This window comes from Lolium perenne, chromosome 5, assembly GCF_019359855.2.
Source record: "Lolium perenne isolate Kyuss_39 chromosome 5, Kyuss_2.0, whole genome shotgun sequence".
NCBI lineage: Eukaryota > Viridiplantae > Streptophyta > Magnoliopsida > Poales > Poaceae > Lolium > Lolium perenne.
In genome coordinates this window covers 184,365,338-184,380,945 of record NC_067248.2, presented here as the reverse complement: position 1 = coordinate 184,380,945, position 15,608 = coordinate 184,365,338, and the positions used below count along the sequence as shown (strand labels likewise).

At 45.5% G+C, this 15,608-nt stretch overlaps 1 protein-coding gene across 1 annotated transcript; it reads right to left on the bottom strand.

The window, feature by feature from the left end:
* Positions 1–6,404: 6,404 nt before the first annotated feature.
* On the bottom strand, positions 6,405–6,857 carry LOC127298098 (uncharacterized). Its single transcript, XM_051328062.2, has one exon. The coding sequence runs from the start codon at positions 6,771–6,773 to the stop codon at positions 6,468–6,470; it is 306 nt and encodes a 101-aa protein (XP_051184022.1). The 5' UTR covers positions 6,774–6,857; the 3' UTR covers positions 6,405–6,467.
* Positions 6,858–15,608: the final 8,751 nt, after the last annotated feature.

The following is a 15,608-nucleotide window of genomic DNA, read 5'->3' as shown; positions in this document are numbered from 1 at the left end:
CTGTGTTGGGGCCTTCCTTTGCCGGGGATGTGCTATTCGTCTGAGATCAACCAAGAAACTGGCGATCTCGCTGTTGCTATCCAAGGCCGTGAGGACGACAGCTCTTCAACTTCCGATGCGGAGGCCATGGCTCGACTCCGTCGCGGGTGCTCAAAGCCGCTCTCCTGCGAAGTGATTCGTTCCCCGCGGGATGGTGGTGGCCGCGACTGCGGGTTATCGTCGGAAGGGGGCTCCCGAGCAGTTGGCCCTTGTTGCTCGGCGGCGACGCCTTGAGGACGCCGGCGACGTGTGGCAGAGACACTCTTGTCCTTGATTGCTTCAATCTTGTTCTTTCTAGTGTGTTTAATGTAAAGTGTAGGCCCCTATCTTCAAATCTTAGGTTCTTAGTGCGAGTTGTTGCAAAGGGCTTACTGCAAAATGTATTCCTGCCACTTTAATGAATGGTTCTCTAGGGTCTTCTAGACCCCTCCTTGTGTGCAAAAAAATGGTACCAGAGATCTAAGACCCAGTTCTTGTTGGAAGTGATTCGAATATGATATACTTTCATAGCGTCGCCAACGGTCGACACAGAAAGAAACTCATTCATTCTCTAGTTCAGGAAGAGTGTCTGACCGAAGGTCAAGAGTAGCTCAAATCCTATATTACTTCTTATTATAAAGATTTGTTTAGAGATCCTGAGGAATCAGATGTATCCTTGACTGAATCCACGATAGAGGATATTCCCCAAGTGACTCCAGAAGAAAATGCTATTCTAGTCGCCCCCTTATTATGAGGAGATTAACAAAGCGGAATTTTTGATGAAGCACAATAAGGCGCCAAGACCGGATGGTTTTCCAGCTGAATTTTATTAGTCTTCCTGGGATATATTGAAGGCTGACTTATTGGAATTGTTTGCTGAGCTCCATGCGGGACAGCTGCATCTGTTCCATATCAACTTCGGTGAAATCATTCTTTTACCAAAAGTTATCGATGCGGAACGGATTCAGCAATACATACCCATATGTCTACTAAATGTTTGTTTTAAAATTTTCACAAAAGTAGCTACTATTAGACATAATTCAGTGGCAGATCATGTGGTGAACTCTTCTCATATGACTTTCATGCAAGGTAGATACATCCTAGATGGGGTTGTCATTTTGCATGAAACAATCCATGAGATGCATCTTAAAAAGTTGACTGGGATCATACTCAAAATCGACTTTGAAAATGCCTATGATAAAGTTAAATGCTCTTTTATTCAACAAACGCTCCAGATGAAAGGATTTTCTGATGAGTGGCGAGCTTTAATTAATAACTCCGTTTTTGGCGGTAGTGTTGCCATAAAAGTCAATGATGATGTTGTTAAATACTTCCAACCAAAAAAAGGTTGAGGCAAGGTTATCCTATTTCCTCAATGCCTTTTAACATTGTGGCGGAAATGCTTGCAATTATAATTGAGCGCGCTAAGTTCGATGGCCAAATTGAAGGTGTGGTTCCCCACTTGGTTGATGGGGGCTTATCGATCCTGATTTAGCAATGGCACGAAATCTGAAGTTAATTCTTTCAGCATTAAAGCAGGTGTCAGGTCTTAAGATTAACTTCCATAAAAGTGAATTGTTTTGTTTTGGTGATGCCATAGACGATGCCAACCTTTATGCCGAGTTAGTCGGATGTGGGTTTGGTTGTTTTTCAATTAGCTATCTTGGTATTCTGATACATCATCGGAGACTAACACTGGCCGAATGGAAAATAGTTGAAGAACAACTTCAGAAGCGTCCTAGTAGTTGGAATGGAAAGCCACTATCCCTTGGGGGAAGATTAGTTCTCATAAATTTAGTACTCACTAATATGGTACTGTTTATGATTTCGTCTTCCAGTTACCCAAAGAAGTCTTGCACAGACTGGATTACTTACGATCAAGATTCTTTTGGCAAGGGGATAGTGAGAAGAAAAAACACCGGTTGACAAAATGGAATGTTGTATGCCATTCAAAAGATCAAGGTGGACTTGGTGTTCATGATCTGGAAGATAAAAACATGGCATTGCTAGGAAAATTGCTGGCCAGGTTACTAACGGAGGATGGTGTATGTCAACAACTTCTGCGAAAAAAGTAAGTAGGCTCAAAGGCAATCTCCCAGGTTATTTGAAAGCCGGGTAACTCACACTTATTGGCTGACATTATGGCAACAAAAATGCACGTTTTCCCATTTGGTTCCTTTTCCATTAGGAATGGGACGGAGATACGGTTTTGGGAGTATCGATGGTTGGGAATAACCACTCTTCGGGAACAGTATCCAGCCTTGTAAAATATTGTTCATTACAAGGGGACACCTTACAAAAGGTGATGGAATCTTATCACCCATCCGTAACGTTCAGACACGACTTTATTGGCCCCCGACTAGACCCTTGGAACGAACTGCTTCAACGACTAGATTCAATATAGTTGGCTCCAGGGACCGTTGAATTCCGGTGGAGTCTTACCAAGAACGGTTTATTCTCGGTAGGCTCTATGTACAAAATCCTTTGCATTCCTACTCAAGAAGATACCTCTGAAAACAAAGGTTTTTGCATGATATCTTCGTCGAGGTGTGATTCTTAATAAAGATAACCTTGCAAAAAGCAACTGGCAGGGTTGTAAGAAATGTGTGTTCTGTCACGAAGAAGAGACAAAAAATACTTTTTTTTCAATTGTCGGGTTGCTAGATCTATATGGTCAATCATTCAGATAGGATCTACCCTGTACCACCCCGTAGTATTGCTAACGTTTTTGGCAATTCGCTAAATGGGGTGGATTCCAGGTATAAAATGATTATCCGAGTGGGAGCGATTGCAGTTTTATGGTTGCTTTGGCTGTGTAGAAATGACAAGGTTTTTAATGACAAAAATTGTTCTATTATGTAGGTTATTTACAGGTGTACAACTATGTTTCGTTTATGGTCGCCGCTTCAAAACTTCGAGGACCGAGACCTATTTATGAAGGTGTCTACAAGGTTGGAGAATACAACCAAGAAGTTTATTTTCCAACATGGATGGCTCCATAGCCGTAGGATAGAAGCCAATGGAGCTGTGTACTAGTTGGTATTTTTTCCTTTTGTTCTTTGTGTACTCCTTTTAGTTGGATACTGGATTCTTAAACGGTTGTGTGCATCTTAGCTATGCAAAGGCTGGGTGTAATGCTTGAAATTTCGAGTAATAAAGCGTCCTTTATCGGAAAAAAATGTGAAGTTGCATGAAACTTTTGAAGCTATAACTCGGTTGGTAAATTTTGCCCCAATTGTAGTGGTTTTACCAATTGTTAGCCAGCCGAGCACCCGCGGAGAGTAGTAAAATTTTCATCACCATCATCAATAGAATGAATTGAAAAAATTCTGAACCTATCTCTATTTTAATCCACAAGGTAGAAAGAAACCCATGCATTCTCGCATGCATGCATTGCACTACACGCACGTACGTGTGGCTAGCCTACAGGGTGCACGATCGATCATCTCCTTTCCATCGTCTTCTTGACCACTGCCTTCACCCACAGCTTGAGCTTCTCCTTCATGTCGTCGTCGTGGCTCCTTGGTTTCCCGCCGCGCCGGAGACGCGCGTCCTCCACCCGCCGCGACGCCATGATCATGTCCACGGGCACCACCTTCTCTAGGTACGCCTCGAAGGCGCGCAGATGCTCCGGCGGCATGCTGTCGTCGACATCGTGGCCGTGGGACCGGAAGCCGGCCATTGCCAGCGCCTCGATGGATGGCATGCCCATGCTGTCCTCCTCCGCCGCTGCCGTACGGCCTTGCTTCGTCTTCCCCTCCATCTCCATGACGCCGCACATCGTCCTAGCTAGTTAACAACCCTTGTACTGCTTGTACTCCGTCAAATTGGTCAGCCGGGCCTAGATATGTCCGTAGTTGCATCCTACACTTGCTCGCAAAGGTCCGTATTTATATGCAGGCACAGAGATTGACCTATCGTATCGGTCAAATTATTTGTTCATCTGGAGAATTTGAATTGTATTAGAGTACGGATTCTGCGCCCCGACTCCAACTGGGGGCGTCACGGGTGGCCTTGGATCGCCCTTCTCTGCAAGTTCGTAATACTACAACACAAGAGCTATACCTAGCTGCGGGCGCGCACGTACGCACGCTAGCGGCGTGCCTACGTACATGCGTACATGGGGTATCTTACGTATTCCGGGCGAGGTTCATGTGAGCTCGACCGAGACTGGCCGGCCTCGCACTAGCTCTGACAAGCATATATATGCATGCGTTACATGCATGGTCACGCTTGATTTCATGCTTGCGCACGACGGTACGCACGCCCGCACACGCTCGCCTATACTGTACAAAAATGTACATACGTCCCGATATTTTTGTCGGGTCGTGTAGTACTAGTCTCGGTCTCTTGGAGCTCTTGCACGGGCAAGCCTTTGACTTAAACGTTTGTGTGGGAAGGCAAAGAAGATTCGAAGGAAGCACTTTTGGATATCACTATGCATCCATGCGATGGGACAGCTTCGATACGAGTACTTGAGTAGATCCTAGCTAGTTGTCACAACTTGCATTCCTCTTTGGCCAACAGCCGCACTAACGTGTGAACACGAGCAGGGGTTTGACTTTTGACTCACTGGTGCATGCAAAAAGGTCAACAATATCTATGGCCTGTTAGTTGTATGCCCGGATTCAGGTTATACGTCAATCAAAGCTTTTATTGGCAGTATCTCGCAATGGCGAAAACTTTCACGTTAAAGGCAGAGGTAATTGCACCAGAGATACAACAATTTATCATTTATGTGCATTTTCATACACCGTGAAAGAACATGTCAAATAGCGTAGCTTTAATTGTAGAGAGCAAATACATTTATACTAAATATTTTTACATTCTTACCTCTAATTAAAAAAGTGTTAACTATATTTAAATGGGTTAATATTTCTCATTAATTTTTTTGTATTAAAAATAACTACTTTATTATTACAAAGTCCATATTTTACTGTTATACACATCAAATACCTACCATTTCAAAAGCACCAATACCAAAGCAAAGCTTTGTTTGCCATGGAAATTATGTTTTTTGAAACTTTAGCTCGAAACATTTTGGTCAACTAAATTCATTCTAAACCTAGAGTAACACATGAAATTGACAAAATCGCATCATATGGGTTAGGGTTGAAAATGAAACGGAAACGGACGGAAACATGCTTTATCGTTTTTGTTTTCCTCTATCTTGTCGGAATCGAAAATGGAATCGGAAACCCCGAAAACGAATATGAAAACGGAAATCACCGGATATGAATACAGAACGGATACGTTACGAAAACGGATATTTGCCACAACACAATGTGACATAATACCTTGATTAGTAGACCGAAAGACACACATAAATAAAAAAATAAGACAAGATATATCACTTAACTTCAACAAGCGGCAATTCAACATAAATTAATACACATGCTTTAACAGCTGCATGGACACACAATTATACAAAGTGATTACGGTTAGAGTAATTAGTGGACTTGATACGTGGCTAAGCTAGTTTCATGTGTAAATGTAGGCCTACTAAATGCATGAGCCTCTCTAGGTTATTTTCCGGAAACTTTCCGTATTTATTTTTCCGGAATTTCCTCTGCCGTTTCCCTTTCCGTCGGAAAGGGCTCCTCGTTTTCTTTTCTGTTTCCTTTTATGATTTTGACATTTCCGTTTCTTTTCCTCCAAATGTCGCTTCCTTTTTCGTATTTGGCCATTCATTTCCTTTTTCTTCGAAAACGGGTGGAAAGTTTCCCTTTCATTTTCAACCCTACTATGGGTTAAGTTATGCCATCACATTTCTCTATTTTTGCTATGGCCAAAGTAGATTTATTTCAAGCTTCCCGTAATTTTTTTCTTAAGTTTGGTACATAAATATGGCACAAGACCATTAAATCTACATTTTATAATTTGGCTATGTTATATAGACAAATATCTTTATCGAGTGTTCTAAAATACATAACTGTAATTAATAAATATCTAACAAATACATTTCGAGACGATCTGTATGTCCATTTTAACTACTATAGCAAATACATTTCCCCTCTTTCCCACCCACTCTTCCTTCTAATAAATATCTAACAAATACATTTCCCCTCTTTCCCACCCACTCTTCCTTCTTTATTAATTTTAAAGTTTTGCCGCATGCAATTAATTAAGGAGAAGATTTTGGAACAAATTTAGGTGGTAACAATAACCACCTTGCAAATGAAAACACAAGCCTACTCTCCCGGCATAAACAACTCAAATGCCCCCTGTGACGTGCCTCCGATTTACGAAAGCTGGAGGTGTGACAGAAGAATATATTTATACGCGTTTTAGTACATAGATACATATAAATTAAATAAATCTGTGACACTTCACATGAAACGGACTATTAGTAACAGTTCCATCGCTGTCAAATTAATTGAACAAATTTTAAGCCTAGCTATATCTTCTTAGGCTAACCTAGCTACTGCACGAAATAGAATGAAACCCGTCTATCCTCTCATGCATGAGTTAATTACACGCACACCCGTCGTGTTCTCGGCCACTGCCTTGGCCCACAGCTTGAGCTTCTCTTTCACGTCGTCGTCGTAGCTCCTCGGCTTGCCCCCACGCCGGAGACGCGCGTCCTCCTCCCGCCGCGACGCCACGATCATGTCCACCGGCACCACCTTCTCGAGGTACGCCTCGAAGGCGCGCATGTGCTCCGGCGGCATGCCGACGTCGTCGAAGCAGCACGAGCCCGGAGGCGTGTGCTGGAAGCCGGGCATTGCCCGCGCCTTGACGGACGGCATGCCCATGCTCGCCTTCTCCGCCGTACGCCGACAACCTTGGCTCTTCTTCTCCTGGGCGCCGCGCGTCGTCCTGGTAGCAACCGCTGTAGTCCCCATATTGATCGGCCGGCCGAGACGGATATATAGGTGTTCCATCATGTACGTATTTGCTCGCATGGTCCGTATTTATATGCAGGTACCGATTGATCGGCCTATCGTATCGGTCAAAATATTTGTCGATCAGGAGAATTTGAAATGTATACGGAGATGAATAGTAGTATGAGATGAGGGTGAGTACTGGGTGTCACGGGGTGGCCTTGGAAGTCGGAATGGCCTCTGCATGTACGCAAGCGTGCGTACATCGTGCATGGCCATCTTCCGTATTCCGGGCGAGGTTCATGTGAGTTCGACCGAGAGTCCGAGACCGTGACCGTACATACGCACGCTCGCATGTGTTTGGGCAATATGGAAGTCCCGGTCTCTCGGAGCTCTTGCACGGGTGAGCCTTTGACTTGCACGTACCGGTGATTGGAAGGAAGCACTTTTGGATATTAATAATCTTCCTACATCCATGCGATGGGATGGGACATTTTAGATACACCTACTCGAGTAGATCATAGCTAGTTGTCGGGTCGCAACTTACGTTTACTCGAAGGAGAAGTTGTTGCTAGTTGCATCCTCTTTGGCTAGCGCAGCAGCACGTACGTGTGAACACGAGCTGGGTTTGACTTTTGACTCGCTAGTGCATGGGAAAAGGTCACTAGAATAGTAGAATCCCTCGACTCGCCAGCAACCTGGTGAGGTGTGTTCCTTCCCGTGTCACAAAATATAGAGGGGTTATTCGCTGTCCTTCCACAACCAAAGTTGAAGGGGTAAGTTAACCAAAAAAAACTTTCCCTAGCTATATTTTTTTTTTTGAGGAAGACTTTTCCTATATCGTACTACATCAATGGCGCCCCCGAACGAGCATCTGTTGAGTTGATGCGAGCGGCAGAAAAGTTTCAACCGATTCCCAAACTAGCTAGTTCCAATTGATTCCAACTAGGTAGTCCCAATCGATGGCACCGACGACCAAGCTAGCTAGTTCCAATGGATTCCCAAACGAGAAGTTAGGTTGTCCTAATCGATTGTGAGCGAGAGTGGCTAGGATGCACAACGGCGGTCCAATTCTTGGCAGCACCAGCGTCCATGCAAACAATTTCGCACGGGAGGGGCACGACTAGGAGCAGAACGAGCTTGAGGACGAGCGCGGGTGGGTTGAGGATAGGCATGCATGGCCAGCAACATTGTCGACGGGCACGTGCTCGTAGCAGGCGATCTCGCCGATGTCGGGCTCATCGAGGATGAGCACGCCAGTTGCCACCTGGCCCATCGATGGCATTTCCTCACACGGAGGTGAATCTTCAGATTAGCAGTTGGGTGTTCGCGCGAGTGGTGAAATTTTACAGCGCGTCGTACTGCGACGCAAATATGCAGCGAGGAGGTTGTTTCGTTTGGTCATGATCAAAAATGTTTTCGGCTCAGTGTAATTTACAGCGTCTCTTGCAACTACGTTTTTGCCCTGCCGCAGTTTTTTAAGCGATGCTCAAAAGTTGGGCATATGTTGGAGATGTTGTGATGTTTAGGAAAAAAAACGTGTGCCTCCCTAGCTGGGCCGGTCTACATTGTAGATTTTATTTGAGTTACCACTAGCAAAAGTGCCCGTGCGTTGCATCGGGAGAAACAAAAAATTAAACACTTCAACAAATCGTCCATGGTGATACTTCTCCATTGTGTCACTATCAACAAACGTGGTCACCCATTACCCTATAGATAAATTACATGATTAATCCTAAGAACATGAACTTACGACCCCTCGCTGAATAGACATTTAATAGCGCATATATGTACCCCAGATTTCCGATAAATCATTTTGGCTCTTGAGCACCAGTGCTATTGGCATATTAATATTTTTCAATATTTATGTTTATAGGGTTTAAAAAATTATGAAATAAATTGTAAAAGTAGCTAAAGATATCTCCCATTAACGTGCAAGATCTCAGTTTCAAATATTTTGTATTCGAAGCTACACAAAAATGACAAAAGTCTGCCTTTTGTCCTTTTTTCTAGCCCAAACTACACATTTTTTCCAGTTGAAAATTTACATCATAAATATTTTTCACAATTTTTTTAAACTTGGAAATGTATTTTTTTTTATTAAAGAGATCACTGGTGCTCATGTGTGCACCAAATCTCTATTGTATTGTTAGTTTTGTGCCTCACAAAATCTTAACCAACACTACTTCTAGCAGTTATCAGCTCGATTCAACTGAAAACCAGCCCTCAAGATAATGGCAGTCAAGATTTTGTCCTAATTCCGTTTCTTGGTCACCTTGATCCCAACTCCCAAGCAATTTGTCATTGCAGATTAGCCAACGGAGAACATCGTAAAAAGGATACTAAAGATGCAATGTGTCAGGACTGAAATCAGTGATTAAATCAGGAGTAATGGTGTGGCAATGTTTGATCTACCGATATAGTGCTTCCAAGGTAGCTGAGTTGTTTTCCATGCAGTGTAGTAGAGTCCAATGCAGAACAAATGTTTTTATCCTTTGGTTCCAAAAAAGAAGAGAATCAGCAAACAATTGAACATCCGGTCTCCCCATATTTTTTGGGGTCTCCCCATATTTGATCGCCTGGATGCTTGGATTGCCTAGGTGTTCAGATCTTGATCACGTCAGACACCCGAACGGGTGGTAACTCGTACAGTTCCACGTCGGAAACCACGGTGCTGCAACTTAACTTGTTAACACGAAGTAGAAGCGATATCGAGTAGAAGCGGAAACCCTCGCAGGTGCGGATTTTTGTTAGACGGTGATTCAGCAGCGTCAGTTGATGGAGGTCCCGCTGGCATGGCACGCGCTACTGCTGCCGCGCCGGTGGCGCACCCTCGGCTCAGGCCTCTCCATGGAGAAGGATGCCGACCAGTCGTGCGGCTCGTTGATGCGTACCTCGGCGAGCCGAAGCTAGTCGCCGCGCGCAGAGTAGATGGTGACGACCGTGCCCCGTGGCGACAATCCTAAGGGCCGGGAATCGCTAGCACGAAAGAATGGAGGCCATGGCGACGTCGCTGGCTCCGCCTTACCTGCTCCCCTCCCTCTCCTCGCCATCGTCCCGTTCCTCCGCCCCAGCAAATGGCGACGCATAGTGCCTCCGTCACCGTGAAGGCTCATGGTGCTTGGCCACCTCCACTACCTCGCGGGGTACCTGCCGCTTGCACCACCTCGCGCGGCACCACGACTCGCTGGTGCAACTCCCCGTCGGCGTTCTCCTGGTGGTGGTCACCTCCTTGGCCGAAGCATCCGGAGTTTACGGCGTTCCCGCGACGTCAACTTCGCCACGCGCCCAATCACCCGCACGCTCGTCCTGGCCATCCCCGAGGGCGCCTATGGAATCATCTTCACGTCCTACAGTGATGTGTGGCGGCCAACTTGCAGGATCTGCAACATCGGGCTGCTGAGCTCCTAGGCAGCTGCTTCGGGCTGTGAGGAAGCCGACGACCGGCGTTGGTGGCACGGCCGAGGCAAACCTCAGAAGCTGCTGAGGAGTACGTTGCCAATTCATCGGTGCGCACCATCATCGCGAGCTGTTCAGGAACTGAGATGCCCGGATGCACGGCACGGGGCCTCGCCATAGGGCGCTGCAGGTTTGTCTTCGTCTTCGTCGGGTGCGTCGGCGGAAGGGAACGGGTGTATCGGGCTAGAGACCTGATCGATCCTTCTCTCGGTGCAATCCGTCGATCGAGCTGGTCGGGCTGATGACATATATAGAAGCACGATGCAGCCCGGTCTGTTTTAATTCGCATTGGACTCTGCTTGATACGTACGCAACGTATACGTGCCAAGGTGAGCTACACACATCGGTATGTGTCCCTCGCAAAGACGAACAGATCGCAAACAACGGGCGACGAACGAATCGGAGCGACTTATCGTTAGGAAGACGTAATGAGAGGCGGACGAAGGCGCACTGTAACGGACGAAACCAAGGAAACGTTAGCTCCTTTATTATTAGGTATAGATATAGATTGTAGATTTCGTATAGCGAAGCGAAAACTGGTGTGGGATATACAAAGTGGGCTGGATAAGAGTTCACTTATACAATCAATCCACGGTAATTCGATTTAGCACCTTCCTCGCCCGGCCCATATTTCAACGAAGCAAAAAAAAATGATGATACAGAAACGATTCGATCCCAATCTCACTGCATCTCCGCCGCCGCCTTCCATTGATTCCTCCAAACCATCTCATCGTTGCTCCCTCACCGCCTCGAAACGTTTCTCTTGGGACTAGGGACTCAGCTCAGATTGACAGGATTCGATATTTAGGTTTGGAGAAGAATGGATCGTCGGTTTCTGAATCTGGTGATGCACGACCTGTGGAACAACACCCGTTCTCTGCACCGCATGGACCTCCGGCACCTCTTCTACAAAACGCCAGAAATCGCAGAGCAAGCAGCACGAGAGGCCAGACCGAAGAAGAACAAGCTGAGAGCTCTACCGCCCTTGATCGGCCTGCTGCGGAAGGCGCCGGTAATCAGCTCCAGAACAAGCAATTTCTTCGCTCTACCGAGGGAGAGCAGGGAGAGCACCGTCCTCATGGCCGACTCCTCCGGCCACACAGCGATCCTAGACATCGACTTCAACTCCGTCGTAACCACGGAGCCTATGGATTACGGCAAGGGGCCCAACTGCGTGTGCTTCGACACGCCCGATCCCCACCCCTTCATGGATGGCTTGGATTCCCCCCGGTGCTTCTTTGTCTTGGATCTGGTTCCTGGCACCGACTCCTCCAGCTTTGAGGTCTTGGAGCACTTTGGGAGCGATCTTCCCTCGCGACCCCTCGTGTCCTCCCATCACAACTGGAACTGGAACTGGAGTACTCTGCTGGTGCCGCCATTCTTAGATGACCCTGCCTACAGAGTAGACACCAAAATCAAAACGTGCTCTTCCATGCTGCTCGGCGAATCAACCATATGCGTCTCCTCCATGCAAGAGGGCATCGGCACCTACACCTTTGACATGTCCGACAGGCTTAGCCGCACGCCCGTTTGGTCACGGACTGGGAGCTGGGTGCTGCCCTTCTGTGGCAAAGCAGAGTATGTCCCTGGCCTCAAGCTCTGGATCGCCCTCTCTACCGCCGGCACTCCACACGGTCTTTGTGCCCTCGACCTCCCTGCCATGAACTTTGACTCGCCGCCTGAACTGCAGCGTACTTGGGGTTATCTCGACCTGCCGGACACTCCGTACCGGCGCCTCCTAGTGAACCTGGGCTCAGGCAAGTTCTGCGTCATCTCCTTCTTCAGGACCTCCACATTCAACGATGTGAAAGAAATCATCCAAGATGAATGTGCTGTTTTCACCAGCTTGGAGGTGCACCGCTGCAACAGTGCTGATGGCTCTGTCCGGATGATCAAGCACATGTCTAAACGTTACAGTTTTCAAAAATATGCCATCTATTCCGTCATCTGAATCTTTTGGAAGCTCCTTGAGAATAAAGCATCTTTGTATGACCGAAATAATGCTTGTATCATTACATGTATTTGTACTTTCAATGCTTAATTCTTTTTCGAAAAAGGAAGCATAGTCTGGCCCTACATCAATGGATGCACATAGCCAGTTAGGTGTCGTGTCCTATAGAGTAGAGAAAATGTATGCACATTTATTAGATTTATTTTTTCCTTATATTAGAGATAATTAGGCGATCGTAAGCTAACCCATCTAGAGTTTTCGCCCCCCTCGCCAGTGACACCGCCAGTCCGACCCGCCTTTGGTGCCTTGGAGCCTGACCACGGTTCCTTGTCGGCGGGAGGGTTCCCGTTTCTTGTTTTTCAATGTCTTCTTCAATATAATTAGGGGTAATTACATCTGGAAGTTAGAATAAGTTTTCCCCGTCCTATCCTCGCTTCAGTGGTGCGTATAGCACTGGGGGAGGGCGCATATAGATGTGTGTGCTGCTGCGATCTAATCGGTTTTCGTATTCATTGGTGTGGTATTAGGCCTGACTCTTCTGATCTACATGTCTCATCTTTGGTGATGGATGCTGCCCTAGTGTGCTGGTTCTTTGTTGCCTTAGCATGACGCTTTTCTATTTGTTTACTACAAAAAGCTCTACTACGATAAAATCTGTCCGGTTCTGGTGATGGAGGGGCGAGGACGGCGCCGCCCTTCGCTCTTGCTAGTGTATGTATTCATCGCTAGGTGGTTTAAAAATTTATTTGTAATTTTTATTATATTTTAGGTTCTTTGTAGTACTATGTATGTTCATTAATAGATCAGTCATCTTTTTTGCAAAAACCTTTTGTTCTTACATCGTGAACGTGTGTTGGTAATCCTTCCAATCCGACTTGTGTGTGTTATGTTGACGTTCACATAGTTTCTGTCAATATTGCTACTAGTACCAAGAGAAACTTAATAGAGATCCTAATAATTACGTATGCACGTTTAAATTTTAGACGATAAAAGATAACTGTGCGTTGCTACAAAATTAATCTTTGTTTGTATTTTCATCTTCTCACTACAAAAATTAACTGTTAGTACTTTCCGTTGCAGTAAGGTTTCTCTTAACATATTCAAGGGCATAAACATTATCACAAAAAAATTCTATGCAATATTTGAGGATATTGGAAATTATTACTATTTTAAGAAGAAATATATCACAAGTTGTAGCCTTTTCTTCTATAAAAGAATCTACCGCAATAGCTCCCTTTAAAGCAACAAATTGCTCTCTGCTAGCTTTATGTCGACATCTATAAAATTATTCTTTTGGTATGAGGCAATTATAGATGTACTAGTGCACTTGCATTGATAATAAAGATGCATAGAACATTGTTTCTTGCAGCAAGATACATTATGTAATTCACACAATTCTTGGGAACATTCATTCAAGTTTCTCATCCCCACTTCCATATACATTCGCTTTTGAGATGATCGATATGCCAGACGGAATCCTTTACATGCACGGCAACATGGATTATGTATTAGGATAAAACTTGTAGTGTATGGTTAGGACTCATCAATTTAAACCTCATCATTGGCGCCTTTACAAGACGGATCCTGGGAACTCTTGAGGCACTCAACAACGGACAATTCTCATTGTAATCACGCACGTATTTCCCTTATAGTTAATTATATCAACACGTAGGATCTTGCCACCTTGTGAGATCTGAAGATGGGTAACTTTTGTCTCACTGTCTTGGTAGCTCCACACCTTATTCCCACCTCTCCCTCTGCACGTCGTGAGGTACCCTCTATGTCATACTTGTCAATACCGCAACAAAAGTTGGCGTTCACCATGGGGCTAGAGGCGCCTAGGGTCTAGGTTCGGGCAGGATCCGCCATCGCAGGCAACAACGACACCTCCGCAATAGGGCGCGTTCTCTACACCGACAACATCCCCATCGCCCCAGACGGTGAGCTTTGCATTCCGGCTAGGGGCAACCCCACCTATTGCACGATCATCCCGATCGGCGGTATTCACATCTTCATCAGCGAGATCGATGATCAAGACATGGACGCAACTCCAAGATCTGCACAAACCGCCTTTGAGCTGGATAGGTTCGCGGAAGACCGATCTAGGTAGGACCCCTCTCGAGAGTTTTTGACTTAGATCCGAATAAACCAAGACCCGCACGGAATGCCTTTGAGTTGGATAAGGTCGCGAAAGATCGATCGGAGAAGGAAATCCCATATGAGTTTTCTAGCTTAGATCCAGAAAAATCAAATCCCATCCATACCGCTGTAGCGAAGGAGGTGACGATGGAAGTCTGGCCTGCACTACCCAAGGTGGAATCTTTACCGACTTGGATAGGGTAGAATCCTTACCTCCTTATGCAAGGCGGAAACAAGGAGTGCAAGACAACCATCGTGACCATGGATCGGAAACTACCTCATCGGCTTCACCGTGGCTGGATTCATCTTTGCCACGACCAAACAATGACTCCACTCAAACAACTAAGACCTTATTTATAGTTAATATTTTACTTTTTTATTATCATGAGATAAAGATTGGTTCAATCCTATCCTGAGTCTTTTACTGCTTTCATTTTTTATCATACCTTTTTACCAGAATCCTCTTCCTTGGGCGGAGAATGAGGACGGATGATGGTGGGGCAATTGCTGATGTTCGGGAGGGGCCAGGGTTTTCCGCATGATCACTATGGGCATGAGTTTTACCATGATGTTGTTTTCGGTGGCATCTAGCAGAAATAAGATCAAGTACACCGGTGTTACGCCTCCTTGCCCTCTTCCCACTTCAACTGTCATGTCACGGGCACTCTAGGAGCATATTTACTATTCGGTGTGAGCTGCCTCCCACACGCATTATTGGGTTGTGGCTAAAAGTAATTGGAGCATATTTATTGGTTAAGAGACGAGTCATGGTGGCTCATATTTATTGTAGTTAAATTATTCCACTTTATTTGAAAATATAGTTGGTTTGAAATGCTAAATCATGACCATATAGGCAAATATATAGATTACATAGTTGTTGATCCTAGCGCCTCCAATGAAACCTTTTTTCAAGCCATTCTCCGTCAACTCAAACGACGTAAATCATATAGAAAATATGTATGTTCACTTTAGTTTAGGGGCGCCATGAAAAATTATCGTCCATGTCTACATGGTGCACACAACTACACGATAATTTCGTCTGCAGGACACAAGTTTTGTGATGTCAATTGATTCCGCAAACCTGGCAAGGACGGCAATGATGACTCCATAGACCACCATTTTGTCTCGAGCCCTTCCTGTTGAATTCGAAGCTCCTTCTTGGGTCACCACTGCACGCTTGCAGTTGGATGATGGGGAGGACGAGGAGAAGGTGCATT